We start from the raw sequence: 21,352 nt of genomic DNA, 5'->3' as shown, positions 1-21,352 counted from the left end.
CACTAGCAGCTTTTTTAGCAATAACATCATTGGTTTTGAAATGAAATAAACTCTTCCTTTTTTTTTTTTAGGAGTTGAATGATCTGGCACGTGATCCTCCAGCACAGTGTTCAGCAGGGCCTGTTGGTGATGACAGTAAGTATGCTACTATCAGCAGACACATGCAGTCTCTAATTTTTTCCTTTTTCTTCTAAAATGGGATATTCAGTTCCTTAGCAAGGAGAATGCTTCTGTTTCTTTTGATTAGAGTACTAGATACTAAGCATACTAATCTTAAACTTGTTGCCCTTCTGTATCTCTAATACCTTTCTTGTGTATCACTGGACATCTCTGTTATTCTCATTTTATTGGTTGGGCAGGTGTGTACACTGAGGACATCTTAAGTTACACCTTTGAATTAACTGTTCTGGTATTCTTGTAGGGCATGAAGCTAGCAAACTTCAGTAGCTCTGTGGCCAAACCAGCAAGCAGCTGGATACAGCTTTCTGAACTCTGTATGGTATAGTCACATGGTCCTGTAGAAGTAAAACAATCTACTCATACTACTAGATGCTAGTACAGCAAGGGCAGGGTTAACTAGTTAACAAAGGAGTTGGTTAATGCTGCATTTTTTTAAAGAGGGTTACATGTAGTCCTCAGGGACAAGAGGTTAAAATGTGAATTGAAGGAAAACCAGTTGGTAAATTAAAGCTTGAATTGTGAAGAAATGTTAGGTTTTGTTTTAAAAGTTTAATAGTTACTGTGGTCAAATGAGTTATAGGAACACTGGAAATATTGCTTGGTTTTAATCTGTGTTGTGCTATCATATTATAGAGCACACCAGAGTATAAGAACTTAAACAGGTTTGGCTCTTAATTTTTTGGCAGGATTTCACCCAATTTGGAATACTGTTGTCTCAGTGAGCAAAATCCGAATGTCTAAATCCTACTGTCATGACTAACTTGTCACTTGATTTGGATGTAGCTGCTTAGGTATGAGAAAGGAAATGCAGGTGGAAGGTCCTTAAATCACATGGTACTGTTATGTTTGAAAACTACTGAAATCAGGTGGTCCTGCCAGGTTCCATATAAGGGATAGCTTAGGGTGATCTTTTTGGCCTACACATCAGCTGGTTGTCTGTCTTGTGCGAGGTTGCTCACCTGGTATGTGATTTGGAGGAGTTGTTCTGTCCTTTTGAAGCTTTAGGAGCTATGTTAAAGCAGAACCACCTCAGTTATTCTTTAAAGTTCTACCCTGAATTTTTTTGCCTAACATCATTTTATAGTAAGATCTGTCATCTTGTGCATGTATTTTTGCCTAGGGAGGAGGGTGAGATATATTGTGTGTCTTGACTTGATGGTGTTTATAGGGATGCTTCTTTATCTTAGTTGTAGGTAATGTTCCCCAGTCTGGTTTGATTAGCAGTGAGTAAGGCAACTTAATTGTTGCCCTGTACTTCATGGTGATTTTCTGTGATGAGAGGTCCTTAAACTGCAGTGGTTTTGCAAGCTGCACAATCTCTCCATATTAACTAGGTTTTCCTGGTAAACTACTTTTTTTTTTATAGCAGCATTAAACTCTTGCTCACCTAGCACTTTCAAATTCACCTTCTGCTTTATAACCTTACTGGGGCCCACATTAAATGTGTTGGCATTTAATGTATAAAATGCCTGAGATGAGGGAATGCGTTTATGCTCTTTCTTGTAGCAGCTCTGCCATATAGAAAAGGCTATGTAAGAACACTAGGAAGCTTTGGCTAGGATGCCCATCAAACAGCATGCATTGAACTTGCTGTGCAACGTGGTCTCTGAGAAGTGTGCTGTTCAGCGAAGTATTCAAGGTTGTGAAAGTAGGGGGATATTTAAGTAGGGAAACCCTCCATCTATGCAGTAGGAACTCTAAGCTTGGGTATCCTCTCTAAAAGGAAAAAATTAACTGCCAAGATCTTTCTGAATCGCTTCTGAACTATTCAGCAGTGCTGAAGTGTACAGAAATTTACACATCCTTATAGACATCTAGGACTAGTTTCAAAAAAAGGCACTTGAAACATGAGAATGAAAATGCAGAAATTAGTGGAGATGTTACTGTTCAGCAATGCTTTCAAACAAGTGAAAGCTGCATTTAGTTTTGAGGGTTTTTAGCAGTAGTGTCAAACTGCTTCTAGTTACTCCACAAGTTATTTCTACTTTCAAAATAGTATTTCAAAGCAGTTTGTAGTTTCGTGGAAGAGCCGTTACTGAGATGTAGAGCCAGACTGAGGCTTTTTTCCCTTAAATTAGTAAGTGTGATTTGTGCCATGATAAACTACTTTGTGGTTTCCAAAGACTATCAAAGGTGATGGAAATCATCTGGTGGAGGAGGTGGTAATGTAAGTTGGTGAACGCTTATAATGGAAAATTACTACTGAATACAGAAAGCATTAAAGTAGTGTTCAATTATCCTTGTGCCATGTTTCTGAAAGGCCAGTAATGAAAGACACTATTGAGTGCAACACTTTGGGTGTATGTAAGTGGATATCAGTGGCAGCAACAGAAAGATGCCTTTTCTGAGATCCCTGTGCTCTAGGTCCACCTCGGTTGCCTTGTCAGAATGATATTTGTGAGAGTTCAGGATATGCTGTTCTTGCAAAGTATCTTGTGGCTAGTGCAGCTGATGTAAACTGTCCCCAGTTACAAGCTTCATGTCCCTGTAGTTAATAAACTTTAGAAAGTGAAGAGCTGTTTCTGCCTTGTTAACTGTAGGCAACAGGATTTTCTTTCTCTTGTAATGTAGTTTTAGCCCCCTTCCACCCACCTCTGGCCTTTGTTTTGGAAAGATGCTTGGGACTGGATTACTGTAGTATACTTCGAGTACTATGCAGCGGCTTAGTGCACTTCCAAACATGTACCTGTGCTTAGCTACTGAAGGTCAGCAACCCCCTTGCTTTGTAAATAGCTTTTGAATGGCTGACTTCAAAGTAAAGAATCAGTTGAAATGAGCTCTGCATGACAAATCCATCTTTTAGTTCATCAAACTTGTCCTGAATGTTTTGAGAACCTAAAGCTTAGGTTAAAGAAGCACTTGCCTTGAGTCTGGGGTGGGAGTTGAGGAGAGAAAAACAAAACAGAAAAACCAAACCCCACCTTTCCAGCTTGTAAAATGTTAAGATTCACTGTAAAAGTGTTCTTTCTAGTTTCTTGTTGGCTTTAAGACAATAGTTTGTTATACCAGCTTCTCTTTTCAGTGTGCAGAGGTAGGCAGTTTAATGTCCAGTGCTGTGTGTGTGCTCCAGTGCAGTCACAGCAAATCTTACCAGCACCTACTGATGCCTGTGAAATTCTTGATGGTTTTTCTGTGATTAGCTGTGCTCTTCACTGCTGGGTTTCTTTCACCCCTTTGTCCTCTTTGCCTAGGTTTCTCACGGTCCTGGTACAGGTGATACAGACTTCCTGTGAAGCTGTCTGAACTTTTTAAAATGGGTGAACACTACATATGAACACATGAGCTGCTGTCTTGATTTACTGACTCTACATTGAGTGTAGAGTTTCTCAGAAGGCTAGCTGGTGTTACCAGCTGTAATACCCTTGTAACAAACCTGTTGCTGTAACCAAACACTCTTCTCCATCTTGCCTTTGCAGGGCTATTCCCACTCTGCTTTTTTATTTTCTTCTCATATGAGATCATTCCCAGTTGTAGTGCCTGTGCCATGTGTAATTAAAAACTGCTCATGCTAGATTAGAACAAGTAGTGCCACTCTGGGCCAAAATTACTAGTCTTGAAAGCTGCAGACACATGTTACAAGCTAAGTACCTAGCTGCAGGTAGCTTCAACTTCTGTGTCTTGAAGACTCAACCTTGCAACAACTGAAGTCTTCTGTACAGTTCCCCGGTTCTGAAGCTGCGATGTAGCTGACATCCCTCAGTACTGTTTCACAAATAATTTGTTAAGCTGGTGCTCCTTGCGCATGCTAGCATTAGAGCATTTGGAGTTGAGGCCTCTGTGGAGACAAAGCTTAAACACTCAGTCAAGGTAACACACTGGCTTAGGTTACCTCTTTGCATACGGTATATACAAAACTTAGGCTTACCTGCCATTTAACTAAGGGTCAGCATAGTAGCGATCCTAACTAAAAAGTTTTGAGTCCATGCTGTACCTTTGCTGTAGCTTGCTCTAAGATGGCAGTGCAGTCATTGGAAACTGGGCTTTGATTCCAGTGCTTCATTGGAAACAACAAAGTTGAACTCACAAATTTGTCAGGTCTGCAAATAGTGACTGTAACTGTCTGGATTTTTATTGTAAAGGAATTTTTTGCAGGGCACAATATGTGTGTGGTATCACAGCAATCCCAAAGTTTCTTTTGCATGGACCAAGCAAATGTGGATTGTTGAGTACTTTGTTCTGTCTCTGTTTAGTTCTTTGGCTTGCTTCCCTGCAGCCGTTTAGAAGGCTTTGTTTTTAAAATAGACTTTTCTGTGCTGCTTTGTCTGGAAGGCAGTAGTTCATTACTTGAGCTTCACCAAACTGAAGTAAATCTTTCTCTTTTTCAGTGTTCCATTGGCAAGCTACAATAATGGGACCAGTAAGTATGAGAGAATTGATGTTCATAGCCTTTTATGACCGGTCTTGTAATAACTCCTCAAACTGCAATGATTCTTTTTCATTAACAGAATGACAGTCCCTATCAAGGTGGAGTATTTTTCTTGACAATTCACTTCCCAACAGATTATCCCTTCAAACCGCCTAAGGTGAGTGGCTTGTACCATAAATCTATTAATTACCATGTAGTGTAATATACAGTTGTGAGCCTACACTGAAATTTTCCTTCTTCTGCAGGTTGCATTTACAACAAGAATCTATCATCCAAATATTAACAGTAATGGCAGCATTTGTCTTGATATTCTACGATCACAGTGGTCCCCAGCACTAACTATTTCAAAAGGTACCTCCAATGCTCATTTAATTTTACTCTGCTGAAATGAATTACTGATTTGGATTTAGAATGTAAAAACTGCTGCATTCCTGCTGTCAGCCATTTCTGTGGTCACTGCTTCAGTCTCGTGACTCTACATCTAGCTTGCAGCCAATTGATGAGCACAGGATGCTCTGGATGTCCAGTTTCCCTGTGACCATAGGGAGTCTATTCAACATTGCCAGTGGACCAAATAAGTCTTCTACACTAAGTAGTGCCACCTCACCTCAGAGTCTAAACATTTTAACTAAATGAAGAAAAAAAAAACAAAAAAAAAAAACAAGAAAACCCAAACAAATGAAAAAAAAACAAAACAAACAGCCAAAAAAAACCAACCCAAAATTAAGCCTGGTATGTGACAATGGAAGACTTCAGTGTTTAAAATGCACACAAAGTAAAATACATAGGGGAACACCTGTGGCCTTTAAAAATTGCCAAACCTACTTTGATTCTTTGTCATCTTAAAAAAGAAAAAGTCCCTCTTGCAAGGGAACATCAGAACTGTGTGTTGGTCTTTTTTTTTTTTTAACAACTTTCAATGACATGGACTACTAAAACATCTTTTAAAATTAAACAATATTTTTTTTTTCTTCTTAGCTAAAAACACTTTGTGTCCCTGTGAACTGTGTTAGCTTGTGGGACACTGGAATATGTCCTTTGCTTGGTAGAGCGGTATTCCTATTATTTAATGCAAACAGGGAGTTCTAAACACCTTGAAAGAAGACCCACGATTGAATTTTACTGCCTTTTCTGGCTATTGAAAGTATAGATCTATGGCTTGTAGATCTAGTCATGAAAACTGAAAATATTTTTTGTCTCTTCTGTGCATGGACCATGTCCTGACCATTCTATTTTTGAAGCTTCACACTGTTTTAGTAATTAAATGCTTCAGATACCACATTTAATTACAGTATCCTTCACATTGTGTGTCCCAGCTCCATGATGCTATCCTATTGCCTGTAATTCTTTCCTCCAACTACATGTGATGTTCCCAGACACTTTCTGTCCTGTTTAGACAGATGACTCCTGGTACACCCCCCCCCACCCTTGCACATCATAACTGTCTCCCTTTTACTGAACTCAGAAAAGTTCCTACCTTCTCTCTCCAGCTAAAGGCTTCTGCATTTGTAGAAACAAATTAAAAGGGAAAACAATATCTTACTTTTTGACAGAAGTGTATCTGCTAGTGCATGAAGCTGAAAGTCTTCACTGTGAGTTGAAAGAACTGAGGAAATGGTATCAGTCAAGGAAAAATGATTGTCAGGTTGACACAGCTTTCTTCACAAGCACTTTCAGACAAGTACTGGCTACTGTTAGAAGCACTAAGCTAGTACTAAGTACTGATGCCTATTATGTTTTGATTAAATTGCTGTATAACTGTTTAGAATATTGTAGTTGTAGAATGTGTAATGTGGCATGATGTCTTAACTTTCATTTGGTTTAGAGTATTCTAAAATGACTGTACAGACAGTGGAGTCATAGATAGCATGTTTGGAAGTACTGGAGGATAGACCAGAATTAGGACAGTTGGAAAAAGATGGGGCAAGAATTTGAGAGTCAGTGGACTGCCTATTAATGGCTGTCAGCTTTAATTACTCAAAAAATATATCTTTAATTTTGCAACCCAAATACAATTGCAGTATGCTCTTAATATCTCCATCTCTGGTTTTCTGCCTTGAATTCTTTTCTTACCATCTTCAGACTGCATCCTTGTGGCTTAGCCTAGAGTAAGCCATGGGGTCAGTGTGGCCATTCTGTGCTACTTGGCCCCTTCTATCACTCTATCTCCCTCTTAAAGTATGCTCCCTGAGATTAGGTGTCTTTTTATTGATCACTTTTCACTCATTGCAGAAGCGTCCATATGAATGCACAAACTCTCCTTTGTATAGCCCAAAACACATACAGATCTAACCAGTGAGAAAACAATCTTGTCTGAGTTCCCTTTGGTGTTCATTTCATGAAGGAATTAAAGGCAGCCAAATAAATTCTTACAGGTGTCTTCCTAGAACTTCAAAATACTTCCCTCAGAAATAACAGGGATGTCTTGTCAGAATGCAGACCTCAACTTAATAAGAGGCAAGAGCTGATAATTAAAAGAAGCATTCCTGTCTTGTGCAAGTATAAATAAATTCCACAAAGGCAACTTCAATAATTCAGAGTGGAAATCTTGTTTTCAGTCAGTTTAGACCTGTGGTTTTTTTAGACTTTGGGGCAGTTTCAGCTCTCTGGTAACTCTTTGATTAGTCTTATCAAAGAATAAATATGTTCCTAGTGGGAAAAGCTGTTGGGTTAGGTAACTAAAAGCGAATAACAAGATAAGTTATTCAACATGAAGCTTATGTCCCTTCCAAGGCAGCAGTTTAGTATTTGTAGTGTAGATTTCTTAGAGTATTTCCTAAATTGTGCCACGCTTTAAAAGGGGATGCTATTGGGAGCAAGCTGTTTGAATTTAAAAATCTGTAAGATAACTAGAACACAGCTATAAAAAAAGTGTACTTTCTTTACTGATAGAGAAATTGGGGAAGACTAGAAACAGTTCTTCTAGGAAACAGCTTATCATACAGAGCTTCTCCTTCTGTGGCATCTGGTAGAGAGCATTGTCAACAGCTCGCATGGCCTAGATGTTATGTTGCAATTAAATGTGTGGTACCTGAACATGTTTTTCACCCTAACCTGCAAGGGGAAGGGTGAAGGGGTATGCAGTAACTTCCTTTTAATCTATAGTCCCACTTTTTTGTGGAAAGACTGTGAAAAAATTGTGTTAATGCTACTTAGTCATCCCAGTTAAGTGGTAAAGGTGTAGGGGTCTTGGCGTCTTGTGCTCTGGAGGGTGGTAGGCTACTCCAGAGAATGCTTGGAAGATCTGGCTTGGGCCCCTGCCCCTGCCCTCTATGAGTAAGATAGTGAAGGCCTGAGCATGGGGACTATTGGAGCAGTTTTATTTGAGACTGTTAAATAAATAAGGAAGTTTCTCTCCCTCTGTAATCAACTTGATAAAGTGATCCTGGCTATGATAGTAGAGGTGATTAGCATCTTGTGTTTTTGTTCTGTCTTTCTAAATGTTTGTCCCTCTTAGACTTGTTAAAACAGGTTCTAAAGAATTGGGAGAACAATACTGGGTATCTCAGTAGAATAGCTAACTTCCTTGTATTAGTAATTCTGAAATAAGTGTTCCTTAAATAATACATATTGTAGAATAAATAATTTCAAAATACAGTCTTAATCATACCTTGATGGTTGATTTTAAACTTGAAAGCTTAAGCAGAATGTGTAGGCTTAAATTAAAAATGTTACCTCAAAGGCTGCATAAGTAGGAATCTCTGTTGCCTTAAGCAGGAGAATAAGGTGGGTTTAACACAAATCTAACTGTTCTCAGCCATTTTTTTTGAAAAATCCCATTTTTATCTTTAATTGGGTGAGTGAACTTGCAGGAGTTAGTGTGAAACTGAAGTACTTCCTCAGTAAAGGTCAGGCTAACTTGCTCTGTCCCATCCCGCTTCTCCCCACTGTGTTTTATGATTGATGAACCATGGCACTTACATTAAGTGCATTGGTTTCCAACTCTTCCAACATCTGCCTGGTGAATGGCAGTGAGTAACGTCAGTCTCATTCATTCAAGAGTTTAGCTCACACTGTTCAAACTCTTCCATGCCCATTGCAGTGTGAATTTTCTGTGGTGCTGCTCTTACAGGTGTTCAAGAATTGCTGTGCGAAGACTGCCTGGGTGGGAATTCCCAAGTATTCAGCAACCCAAATGAACTTGATCTTCACAGTGCAGTTTTCAAAATCAGGAAGTTGGTTTCTGATCATCCTCATGGCTTTTAATTTGCCTGTTGTATAGTGCGTACCCAAATGACTGATTAGGGGGCATGACTTGGTCACATAGCACAGATCAGTCTTTCCATATGTGTTGAGTTAAGGTTGTATGGGAAACTTTGTCTAGCACTTCCAACTCTTCTGCAACTTTAATGTAGATACTTCTGTAACTTGTCAGATGTTGTCCTTGCTCCAAAGGAGGATGCCTTAGGAGGAGTGTTGCCAGCAGGTTGAGGGAGATGATCCTTCCCCTCTGCTCAGCACTAGTGAAGCCACAGCTGGAGCACTGTGTCCACTGCTGGGCTCGCCAGACCAGGAGATGTGGAGGTACTTGGGAGAGTCCAGTGATGGGTCATGAACATGATGAAGGGACTGGAGCATCTCCCATTATGAAAACAGGCTGAGATAGGTGGGACTGTTCAGCCTGGAGAAGAGGCGGCTCAATGGGGATCTTATCAATGTGTATAAATACTTGAAAGGAGGGTGCAGATATGACAGAGCCAGGTTCTTTTCAGTGGTGCCTAGTGACAGGACAAGAGGCAATAGGCACAAGCTGAAACACTGGAGGCCCCCTCTGAACATCAGGAAACTTTTTTTTTAATGTACCAAGCACTGGTACAGGTTGCCATGGGAGGTTGTAGAGTCTCGCACATTGGAGATATTCAGAAGCCATCTGGACATGGTCAAGGGCAACTTGCTCCAGGTGGCCCTGCCTGAGCAGGGGGGTTGGACAAGATGGTCTCTGGAGATCCCCTTCAACCTCAACCAGTCTGTGATACACTGGGCAAAACTTAACTTTTCTTCTCTTGTCACCAGAAATTGTTGAACTGACTTAGCAGGAATTCAAGTTGCTTTGAAGCAAGAAGTTTAAACTGCTCAGATTTAGAGGTACGCTTCATGTGAGACTAGGTAAGATTGCTGGAAGAGTTTGAAATGGGACTATGGTTAAGAAACAGGATTTAACTTAAGTAGAGTTTGGAATTAAATTAATTTGCTCAGATGCATCTTGGCCATAGACAGTCAGAAGCCAGTCATTTGGTTGTACTTGAACTTCTTAGACAGTAGTCTTTTCAGTTGTGTTTTAATGTTACAAGCTTAACATTTGTCAGTGTTAATGAAACTTCCTGACAGCTGTGTACATCAAGTTTCAGGGGTCTGGAGCCTGAAACTCAAACAGTGATTGTATAGGTGAACACTCCTTCCAGGAGTCAGGTTTTTTCCTATTTTGTGGGAATAGTGATCTAAGGAGTAGCGGGCCTTGATGTGGAGGGTTTTGGCTGCCAGGCTCATGATTAGCAAAGGAAGAGACCTAGCTGGTGTGAGAAGTAGGACAGCTGGATAAAGCCTCTGAAATGGAATTAAGAATTCCTCAGCAGCAGTATGAGTCCAAAGCTCAAATTATGCTAGCAGAGAAGTTTCATAATTCCCAGAGTGCCAAGCTGAATTAAATGTGAGCTGACAAACTTTGTTACTTTCATATTCAGAAACTTAGCTGGATCAAAAAGCACAGCACTGTCTGGAGCCTGGTCTCTAGGAGGATGACAAATTGCTTTCCGTAGAAAGAACTTAATGACATAATATTTGTCATTCACCTGGGGGAGAGCAGGCAGGATGGGCTGCTTCCATTGCTGTGAACTCATGATACTGGCATGGTGTGCAAGAATTGATGCTAACCTGTTTTATCCAGCTGCTCCGTGTCAGTGCATGAGCTCTTTGATTATATGGCGATCTTGAGATTACTGTGCAACTTCAGCCAGGACATAGCTGAGTATCATCCTGCAGTCCTGACAATCTGGCATGCAAAGTAACTGCCTCATCACCTTCAGCAAAAAAATGTGTTGGTGCAATCTTTATGCTTGTTTAGAGATGGATCTCCCTTTGGTGGGAGAAGACTGGCTTGGGGTCTGTTGAGGCCTTTTGCCCCATGCAGGAGTTGTGCCTACAGGAATAATTTCTTTCTGCAAAAGGCAACTTAGCTATTCCCCTCATTCTACTGATTTGTAGTGATGTGGTCTCTGCCTTTAAGGTAGCAGGGGCTTTCAAGGAGAGAGCTAAGGCTTTCACTCATGATCTGTTTTTGACCTGAGCTGCTTGGTGCCCAAGGAAACTCTTTATTCCTAGATAAATTTTCTAGAATCGCTCTCTTCAGAGAGCAGTAACAGCACCAAACGGCTGTTGAATCAGAACACAGCCAGTTAAGATGTCTTTTCTGGGTAGCTTATTACCTTGGAAGAATGCTTGTTTTCTATCTCCCTGCTGTGATTCAACTGGAGATTCCATTGCTCCTCAGTCACTCCTCCTTGTCCTGAAGCGTCCCGTAGATGAGCACTTTACCTGAAGCAAGTTTTGTTTGCAAATCCAGCTAGACTTAAATATGAGTATCTGTAGTGGCTAGTACCCTACATTAAGGGGACAGCTGGAAGTAATGGATATTAGACCCATTCAGGCTTTGTAAATGGAGTGATTTGAGTTTTGAATTTGGAAGATTACTTGGAGGTGAGTGGAGATAATCATCAGCTCCTTTAGGCAATCTTTTGGAAGTTTGTGCCTTAAAGGTCATGTCTCGGGCTTCTGCATCAAAAGTATCTATGCTTCTTGATTAACTGGGATCACTGTCTCGGTACAGGGTGATAGGGCAGAACTATCACTCGCCTTTCTGGAGCTGATATCGAAAGAAACCAGAAGGTGTAGCTTTTGGTTCCTGTGTCATGCCCTAATAAGGCTTAAATAGAGTTTTTCTGTGATGACCTGGACTGTTGAGCTTCTGTAGAAGTCAGCTTAGCCCAAATGACTTGAACATCAATACAATGTGTGCAAAGGTGTGTTAAACACTGTGGCTTGTACAGAGTTGCTTCTGTCTCCTAAGGACTGCTTTCAGCCACAACTATGTGCTCTGGATGTAAAAGGGTGTGCCATAGCTGCATGATGCACTTGGTTGTAAAGTCATCCCTGACATCAACAGAGGCTGATTGCCATGTATAAATTCCTAGGCACCTTTGACTTCCGTCCCCTGTTGACACTTTAGGGAAGATGTCTGTGTCTGGCTGTGGAGTTCATTCTCTCCACCTGGAGCTGAGGGCTTCTGGCTTTTAAAAGGGTTTATTCGCCTCCTAAGTTCCAGGAGCTTTACATGCCTCTTAGATTTGTGTGGACCAATAGATTTTCCAGTAGACAGATGGTGGTTTAAATTGTTTTCCCTATCGCTCATCTGGCTAGTGCTGGAAGAATCTGTTGGAGAGCTGACTTCATTAATTGTCCTGATGAATAACTGAGCTGCTTCATAGCAGAAGAAACTCAGCCGTGGAGTTTACATATTGAATTTGCATCTACCTGCATATTCAGTCATCTTTGGCAGAACCAGGAAGATGAAGTTGCTCATCAGAAATGGCAGACTAATCTTAGTGATGTAAGAGCACAGCACAGAAGCCTGAGATGAGGAGGTTGATCTTGCAGCAATAAACTGTAGCTATACTTGTTGACAAGCTGTAAATGGTATGATTCTTTGCACAGAGGAGCTGCCTTGAGAAAGATTGTCCTTCCATTTTGGAGCATTATACAGTCTGTAAAGGGACATCTTGCAGCAGAGACTGGGATCAGAGTTGTGCTGCATTACACTGGTAGATACCATTTTGCCTCAAAGAGTACTTTGCTGGAGCATTCTTAAGTGATCCTTCTGCTTGATGAGAGTGCATTCGTATCAGAGCTCTATGGGGAAGTTAAGCCCATTATTTTCTTAGAAATGCTTTGTTAGCAGTTTTTCTGCCTGATTAGTTTGGTTCTCCCAGTTCCTTGGTCATTGTGAAGTACTTGGTCCGTGTTAGTCCCTAGCAGTAGGAAGCCCACTAAAGGGTAAGTTGTTTTCATTGTCTGCAGTAGATAGATGGGGATCACAGTTGAAGTATTAGAGTTAAATGGGCTGCATGGTTGGTGAAATAAAACAAAGCTGAAGGAAAACCAATTTTTTGATGAAAGGGAGCTTTAAACTGACAGTGTTTTAAGTTGGCTTATGTTTTGCTACAGACTGGACTGCTTTGACAGTTAAGAGTGAAGAGATGAGAAATAACTGTGCTTCAACTCCTTGAATCAATGGGAAGTAAAATTATCTATTTTGCTATTACTGACAAAAATCCAAACTTAAATTCTGAAGAGCGCATGCTTCCACTAATGTATCTCTTTCAGTGACAGACTTGAGAAGGGATGCTGTCAAAGTGATACCTCTAGAGCAGCTTCACCTATGGTCAGGCAGGATGAGTAGGACAAGGTGTAAAACAATGTCACTTACCTGTCTCATGTACTTATTCAACCTGATTCTGTGGTTACGAAACTTGATTTTTGTGAACTATCTTTTAATTGTCTCCTACTAATCTTGCAGTCATTTGACTAGTAAATGTCAAGGCTTTGCTGTGGAATTAATTGCAATAATACTTGATTGCAGAAGAAGGTGGTTTGGTGATTCTCTCTTCCACAGTGTTGGTCTAATTAGTTACTCTGCATCAAAGAACTCCTATACATAACTGATGATTTTAAGGATTGCTTCCTTTTCTGCTGTACTTGGTTCCTTCAACTTTGTGAGAAGGTACCTTTTTCCAAGCGGTTTTCCATAGTGGTCTGGAGGCTGCTTGCATTCGTTGGTCAAAGATGTGGGTATATGCAGCATTCTGGTGGAAAACCTCAAGAGAGAAACTTTCTGAATTAATTTAGATGAATAGCTGTGTTCAGCAGGCTATTACAATTAAGCCAGTTTAGAAAACTTTCAGTTAAAAGTGTTTTTCTTGCTGAGCCTATAGAGTTAAAAAGGGAAAGATATGAAGTTACCAGCAAGAGCAAGAATAATGAAGAATAATTTTGGTTAATGAAGACTTACAAAAATAAAACAAAGTAGCTGAATGTGGCAGTGCAGCTTGAAGCCAAATAACTGCATCAGTTTTTATCAAATGTTTTTGGAGTGATACTTCTTAAAACAAGTGAACTCCTGAGGAACAAAATCTAGAAATGTTTTTTTGAAGTGACTAGACTGCCAGAATTCATAATGGGGAAGCATTTTAGCTACTGACTGAGTTCTAGTAAAGGGTATTAGTGGCATGAGATTTTTTTTTTTCGGTCAGCAAGTAGCAATGATGTGCTCATGTTGACAGCCTGTAAACCAAGAACTAAAACTTGCAGACTGGGACAGGACTTAACTGTCCTGTTCCTTTCAACAAAGGAGGTGCTGCTGTTCAAGGCAGACTCGAATCTCTCTAGACAAAGCTGGCTCATGGGCAATGTCATCCTGTCAGACTGCTATTTCTCTAGAGGACACAAAGCAACACCCTGGTTATCCTGGTGCCTGTGCTGACCAACAGCTGAACTGCAAGGCTGATGTGAGGTATACAAGGAGGAACTCCCAGCCAGTGCCATGGGTGTTGGGGAAAGGGACATTATAGTGTTTGGGGAAGGTAGAGAGGACTGGACAGACTTGAAACTTGGTTCTGCTGGTGAGGGGTAAGCCAACTTGTTCAAAAAAAGTCCTTGGTTATTAAAGGACTGTGGTAAGATAAAACTTGAGGGAGTAGTTATAATAGTTGACCAGAAAACTTTGATTGGATTTTCTGTGGCTTCTGTTAAAGGGAGGGGACAGAAGTTAGCTGTTCTAGTCATCCTACCAGCTGAAGAAACTTCATTGGCCAGAGCAGTGGAGTCTGACAAATACTAAGAAAGGAGCTACAGGAAAACAGCTGGAGAAATTACTCTGTTGAAGCTAAACTGACCGGCAGCAGCTGGGTGTAAGGTGGTAGATAGATGCTTATTACCAAACACTAATAGGAGTTTTACTCTGTGTATGTGGGGGCAAAAAAAAGCAGTGCTGAAGCTGATGGAAAGTGCTACAGGTACAAAATGTGCTGTGTCCCTTGCTAAGGGACAGCAGTTTGGGACTAGTGGCTTATACCTGCCTCCAGAACAAAATTAGTTTTTACACTCTGAAGCTGTATTCTGAGAGGTAGTTGAATAAAGGTCTGAGTGTCAGTGGATGGTAGAGAATAAATAAGCTCTTAACTCTTTCTCAAGTGTAGAAAATCGGGAAAAGGAGGAAGAGGTTGTATTTATTCTAGAACAAGAAATATGTTCCTTAATGAGTAGTTTATTACTAAACTTGTTCTAGAAGCTTTTAACTTTTGAAATTGATAATTCATTAGTGAAGGGTCTACAGAACTATGTAGGAAAACTGAACTACCTGGGTTTCTGGGTTCTTGGTGTTCTCATCACTGAGCAAGTGATGAGATCACTGAGCAGTTAAGACTTAGTGAAGCTTTCGCTTTTGTCCTAATTTGAAAATCTTCTCCAGTTTACATGGATATTGGCCAAGAAGGCCAACAGCGTCCTGGCTTGTATGAGGAATAGTGTGGCCAGTAGGAGCAGGGCAGTGATCATGCCCCTGTGCTTGGCACTGGTGAGGCCGCACCTCAAATACCGTGTTCAGTTTTGGACCCCTCAGGAGAAGGAGGACATTGAGGTGCTGGAGCGTGTCCAGAGAAGGGCAACGAAGCTGGTGAAGGGTCAGGTCTGGAAAGCAGGTCTTATGAGGAATGGCTGAGGAGCTGGGGTTGTTTAGTCTGGAGAAGAGGAGGCTGAGGGGAGACTTTATCACTCTCTACAACTGCTTGAAAGGAGGCTGTAGTGAGGTGGATGTTGGTCTTTTCTCCCAAGTGATGAATGATAGGACAAGAGGAAATGGCTTCAAGCTGCGTCAGACAATGTCTAGATTGGGTATTAGGAAGAACTTCACTGAAGGGGTTATTGAGCACTGGAACAGGCTGCCCAGAGAGGTGGTTGAGTTACCATCCCTGAAGGTGTTTAAAAGACTTGCAGATGTGGCTCTTAAGGATGCAGTTCAGTGGTGGACTTGGCAGTGTTAGATTAATGGTTGGACTAGATGGTCTCAGGGGTCTTTTCCAACCTAAATGGTTCTGTGAATATTAGACCTATTCTTCCCTTTTTCTCTGTCTTTATCTAGGGTTTTTTTTTTGTGATCTCTGTTTTAAACGACCTTTAAAAAAACCTCCCCACCCACCAAACACAGGAGCGGAATGCATGCTGTTCTCTTTTACTTTTCAGCTGATGCCTTTTAGTATGGTAGCTGTGTCTCCTGTTCTACAGCACAGTAGCAGCCGATGGAACTTTGAACAGATTTGTGTTTAGAGCCTTCTAACTGCTGTCATCTCCAACTTGCTTGGAGGATGCACTGTGACGGCTCTGCTGTTGTTGCTATTGGTGAAGGGGCATATGGAGTGGCAGTGTTTGATTAAAACAGGCTGAGATAAAGCAATACAAAGGAATGTTTGGCTTTTCTTGGGGGGAGGGGCAAGATGTCCCTGTAGCATTGTTCCAATATGCCTTGCTTATAACTTACTGTCCTCTCATCTATTCTACTTTGGTGTGAACATAGGAATGTGCACGTGCTATTTGTAGCTTTGCAGGCAGTTTCCTGACTTATATGGATAAGGTTGCCTCTATGCTGAGCAGCATCATATGAGTGGGATATGGCTTCTGGGATATATACAGTATTTATTTATACTGAAACTTCAAAGTTCAGGGCTTTATGGTTGGTATGAGTGCAGGAAGCTATGCTTTCTTCGTTCATTTTGAATGCTGTTCTGCAATTAATCCATCTCAACCTACCTCATGCTTAGAAAATAATTGGATAAAGCCTCTTAATTCTCTGCAAGACTGTCTTTTTTTAAACAGTTCTCAAGTGTCTGTGAGCAGCTGCTGCTTCCTTCATCTCAGTTGGATTTGACTTTTGATTAGTGCTTTTGCAGGTCATTAGCAATGAGGTTGTCTGGTTTAGGGAAAAGCTGTATTTCAAGTGTAAGAGCAGGGATGCTTACTGAGAAGGCTTTCAGGTATGGTTTCAGATAGAACAAGTCTGCCTTGTGATTTAAGACTGTTATCAGATACCCCTGTTCCAGGAGTTTCCCAGTTGTTGCGGTGATATTCAAAAACTTTTGGTCATGCAAAGTTGTGTAGTTACATGGTAAGGATTTTGTTCAAAATAACTTTGCTGAAGTACGTGGGATTACTTCTCCTTGGCATTTTTAAAAAATTATGGTAATACTAATGGCTAGAGGAAAAGAAAGTGGGTGGGCTGACTTCTACAACTGTCTTTAGCTGCACTTAAATTCTAATTCAATATCTTTTTTTTCTCTCCCTAGTACTTTTGTCCATCTGTTCTCTGTTGTGTGATCCCAATCCAGATGATCCTTTAGTGCCTGAGATTGCACGGATCTACAAAACAGATAGAGAAAAGTGAGTATGGAAGCCAAAAACCGTGTAACATTCTTGAAAGAGCAGAATCCACACTTAAATAGTAAAAGGGAACTGAAAGGACCTGCTTCTTGGAAAAAGAGTATGAAATTTTGATTTGCCTTTTTCACTTTAACTGTCGTCATTTTAGAGATTTTTCCTGGGATCTGTAGTACTGCTATCCTACAGCAATGCAATGCTGTTAAGAAAAAGGAATATATGCCAGTAGAAGTGAAGGATGTAGAGGCCTTGTACTTCTGTGGTTTTATTACTGCAGTTTCATTCCACACAATGGCCTTTCATTAGCGTTGTAGCTGCTAATTAGAAGTTTGCTTGATTTAATGAAAACGTGAAGCGAATAATGCAAATCTGTTTCCTGTGGAGCTCTTAAGTTGGATATGACCAGCTTCTAAGAGCCTTCACTGCCTGCTTTAATTCTAGATAACCAGCAGAGGGAGAACAAGTTACTGTAGTGGGAGAATATTTCCATGCCAGCTATTGGTGGTGGAATCGTACAAGCAAAGAAATAATAAAAATACCCTGTTTCATCTTCATTTGCCAACACAAGGGAAGAACAAGTGGGGTAGAGGTGGGGTGGGAGGACTCCAAGTTTCTGTGAAGTAAAAGAGCAAGAATGGAGAGAACTCTAGCACTAATGATCACTTTAAAAGCATCAGCTTAATGACCGTTGTAAACACTTTTCTACCTCACTGTTCCCTTCCAGATCTGATCAGTAGTGTTAATTTCTGAAGGTACACAGTCATCTGATGAGAACAAGATAGGAAGGGAAAGTGATCCACAAACTCACTTACTCTACTGCATACTTGAGAAGCAGTGTTAGAGAAGTTCATGCATCCTGTTTTTAGAGCTGCAAGAGTAGCAGTGTATATTTCAAGATGCAGCTAACAGTGACTGACTGCACTTAATGTATGCAGGACTGTCTCCTATTTTTTCCAAAAATAGGGAAATAAATTCTGTGCTTAAATGTAACTGGACTTGCTTCTTGAGTAGTCTCAGAACAGTGAAGTAACAAATGCTCTTGCCTTCACAAGTGGATTGTCAGATTCTGTAAGCTAAAGAATATTGTCTATAGATTAAATTCCAGCACAAGAACCTAGCTGATGCACATAACTAGGAAACTTCTTGCCATAAGTGTCTTAGGCTTGTTCTGCACATTCTGTAGAACAAGAACACCTTTCCTTCTCTTGTCAGAAATAAGATTTTATCAGTACTGTTAACCACAATGACTGCTGTATTTTACATAATTATCCTGAGCTTCCTCTAGCAGTGACTCTGGCTATAAACGGTATTTGGGTGCAAAAGTGACAGGTGACTCGGGAAGAGGAGCGTACTGTGCTTTCAGAATAAAAATTCTGGTGGACAAATATTTGTGTCCTGATAGTGAAATAGCCAATGCATAGCATGAAACAAGCCTGTCGGGGTTTGGCAGTCTAGTAGATACCAGGTAGTGGGCTTAGCTTTCTAAGGGAAGAAGAATAATGGGGTGGGAGGGAAACATTAATTTCACTTTTCCAGAATGCCAAAATTAAAACCTGCAGTAATAGTTTCCCCAGGAATGCAGCAGTTGGGGGTTGGGAAAGGTGCAGGTAAAGGCTTTCTGAAAATACTTTCCCTCAGACCTGCACCAGCTCTGTTTATGGCTTGAATCACAAAGATCTCTTATTCCTGTTGTAAATATGACTACTTATTTCTGTTCCACAAAGTACTGTGGGCTTTCTTGTTTCCCCCATTTGGCTAATATTTCAGTGTGCTCTTAAATTTTACAAATTTGTGATACTACTGGAGAGGTTTTAAGTTCCTGAGTAGACTGATGGAGTTGAAATACTGTTTGGATGTTATGTTAAGTAAATCCTCTTTTTATACATACAGGTACAACAGAATAGCTCGGGAATGGACTCAGAAGTATGCGATGTAATTAAAGAAATTATTGGATAACCTCTACAAATAAAGATAGGGGAACTCTGAAAGAGAAAGTCCTTTTGATTTCCATTTGACTGCTTTCTATGAGCCCACGCCTCATCTTCCCCTGTGCACATGTTTACCTGATACAGCAGTGCTGCGTGTTGTACATACTTGGAACAACAAAATAGAAATACTGTATTTCCCCGTACCAACATTGACTCCTAGCAGAGAAGTGTGTGTGTGAAAAGCTGGTTCTTCAGTCATAACTTTGTGAGCCTAAAAGCATTCCTTGTTGATTTAAATTGGGTAATAAAATGAGAATGGGAGAGCTATGGTGGATTTCATATTTCTAGGGATGGTGTTGCTGATCCATGAAGGATTTTAAGTGGAATCCTTTTAAACTCATAACAGTTATGAAAAAACAAGGTGAAGAACTTGAAGCTGTTTCTGTATTCATTTTATTCTGAAGGACCTACACCTTAGGTAAATGTTATGACCAATGAGATAAACTGTACCCACATCCTGTGTTTAAGGTCTAAGTTTAACCAGTCAACATTTAAATGGATTGGAGCTATTAGTGCATCAAGTGATGTTGATTTGTTTCAACTCTCTCCCCTCCTTCATACTTTTTTTGGTTTGTATGTGGTTTCTCAGTTAATACATAGCTAATAGCTCTTGTTTTTCTTAGGTTTTTTAACTGCTTAGGTCTTTCTGGATGTAAGGGTAAAAATCCATTTGACAGAAAACTTGTGTATATTTAAAGACCCAACTGCTCCCCTGGAGCTTGTACGTTCAAGAATGATTAATCTGTGTAATAAACTGATTACTACAGTCATTACATATAACTTTGTGTGAATAGGCTTTTAATTTTAAGAGCAGTTTGTTACAGGCAAAAACTAATGGTGGATTTCTCTAAAACTTTTGCATTCACAAGTGGTTGCATTTGGAAGTCATGAAGCAGCTTGGTTTGCATCACACAAGGCTATGCACCTGAACAAGACAAACATAAGCTTAAGCACTTACATGAAATCAGGATGTGTAGTGTGCCAGGAACTTGACTGTTAAATAAGCAGTTTACTAAATGAGAATGAGTGACATTTTACAAAGCCTAATGGTATTATTCCCACTTGCATGGGACCTAACACAATGCATATGTACTGTAGGTAAGTGAAACCTTATGTAACTAAAATAATGGATGTAAAAGGGTAAAAAAAAAAACAGAAAAAACCTACCAAACACATCAGCACAAACTTTCATAAGATGTAGCTTTTACATAATTACTTTGCACTAAACATTTGCAAATGTTCATACAGTTTTAAATTGTACTTGTATGTGTCTTTTTTTGAACAAAGTCTTCACTTGAATCTAGTGAAAAATGTAGTTTGAAATTTTTCTTTGTATACAAGTGTATTTGCCAGCATCGTTGGTGTGAAATAGGTGAGTCTGCAAGTTTATCTCCTCTTAGTAGAATTGTAAACAAAGCCATCAACTACGAAGGAGAGGCTGTAGCCTCCAGCTCTCCAGCCACAGGGGTCTGTCCCATCCATTTTCAAATGCATCTTTACACTCTTGCACAAATGAGGAATAAATGTCCACTGCTTTTGGTCTAAATCTGTTCCACTTGTCTCATCTCTCAATGTCCTCGTGTATGCACCACTGGATGTAAATGTTAGCAGTGTTTCTTGGAGTCCTCTTTCAGCAAGCTGTAGGTGAAATCGGCATATGTGTGCGTCTCCAGCAGGTGCAAAGACTGCCACTCTAGCATGTGATGCTGCTGTGTGGGGTCGAAGCAGCTATAAAGCAGTGGAGCAGAGCTTCACTGGAAAAGAAATGGAGCAAGTGGCCGTGTTTCTTGGCTGAGTGACAATGTAGGGATGGCAGCTACTGGGGAGGGGGAGAAACATGGTGTGCAGGAATATGAACTGGCTATTGGGTCATCTTAAGCTCTTATGTTATGCCACAAGGTGTTGGTGTCTTTACTGGTTTAGAAAGCAGTATGTGGCCTATCACTGAAGTGTGGCCCTGGATAAAAACTTTGCATTGTCAAAATTAGAGTGTAAGCTTGTAGTGTATCTTGGTTTTGTGTTAATCTTTAACCATGCCTGGCCTTACTTTTTATTAAACTGCTCTAACATGCAGACTAACACTCCTGCTAGACCCTCTGACCAAGGGAGGGAACATACATCAGTAATGGTGGAGTCGTCCTCCTGTGTCTCTGCAGTGGGGTCACCAGCTAATCGCTTTCTGAAAAGTACAATGAGGGTGGGTTAGAGTGGTTGCAAACCTTGTGGCAAGCTCTTTTTTGGGATTTCCTGTAACTGCTTTACAAGTCAGCCACCCATAAATGATTTTTGTGGCAGATTTGGCTGGGTTTTGACATTGGCAGTTACCAGAAGAGATCAGAGG

The 21,352-nt window shown here is 40.5% G+C and overlaps 1 protein-coding gene across 3 annotated transcripts in view; it reads left to right on the top strand.

The window, feature by feature from the left end:
* Positions 1 to 20,557, top strand: part of UBE2D2 (ubiquitin conjugating enzyme E2 D2) — a 30,726-nt gene extending 10,169 nt beyond the window's left edge. For all 3 annotated transcript variants that reach the window (XM_064458782.1, XM_064458781.1, XM_064458783.1), the window contains exons 2-7: positions 72 to 135; positions 4,506 to 4,537; positions 4,626 to 4,703; positions 4,792 to 4,897; positions 16,933 to 17,026; positions 18,914 to 20,557. In XM_064458782.1, the coding sequence (XP_064314852.1) occupies position 135; positions 4,506 to 4,537; positions 4,626 to 4,703; positions 4,792 to 4,897; positions 16,933 to 17,026; positions 18,914 to 18,959 (357 nt within the window). In that variant the 5' untranslated portion in view covers positions 72 to 134 and the 3' untranslated portion in view covers positions 18,960 to 20,557. The remainder of the gene's footprint in view (positions 1 to 71; positions 136 to 4,505; positions 4,538 to 4,625; positions 4,704 to 4,791; positions 4,898 to 16,932; positions 17,027 to 18,913) is intronic.
* The last annotated feature ends 795 nt before the right edge of the window (positions 20,558 to 21,352 follow it).

Source organism: Phalacrocorax carbo, chromosome 8 (assembly GCF_963921805.1).
Source record: "Phalacrocorax carbo chromosome 8, bPhaCar2.1, whole genome shotgun sequence".
Lineage (NCBI taxonomy): Eukaryota > Metazoa > Chordata > Aves > Suliformes > Phalacrocoracidae > Phalacrocorax > Phalacrocorax carbo.
This window is presented reverse-complemented; position numbering and strand designations above follow the sequence as displayed.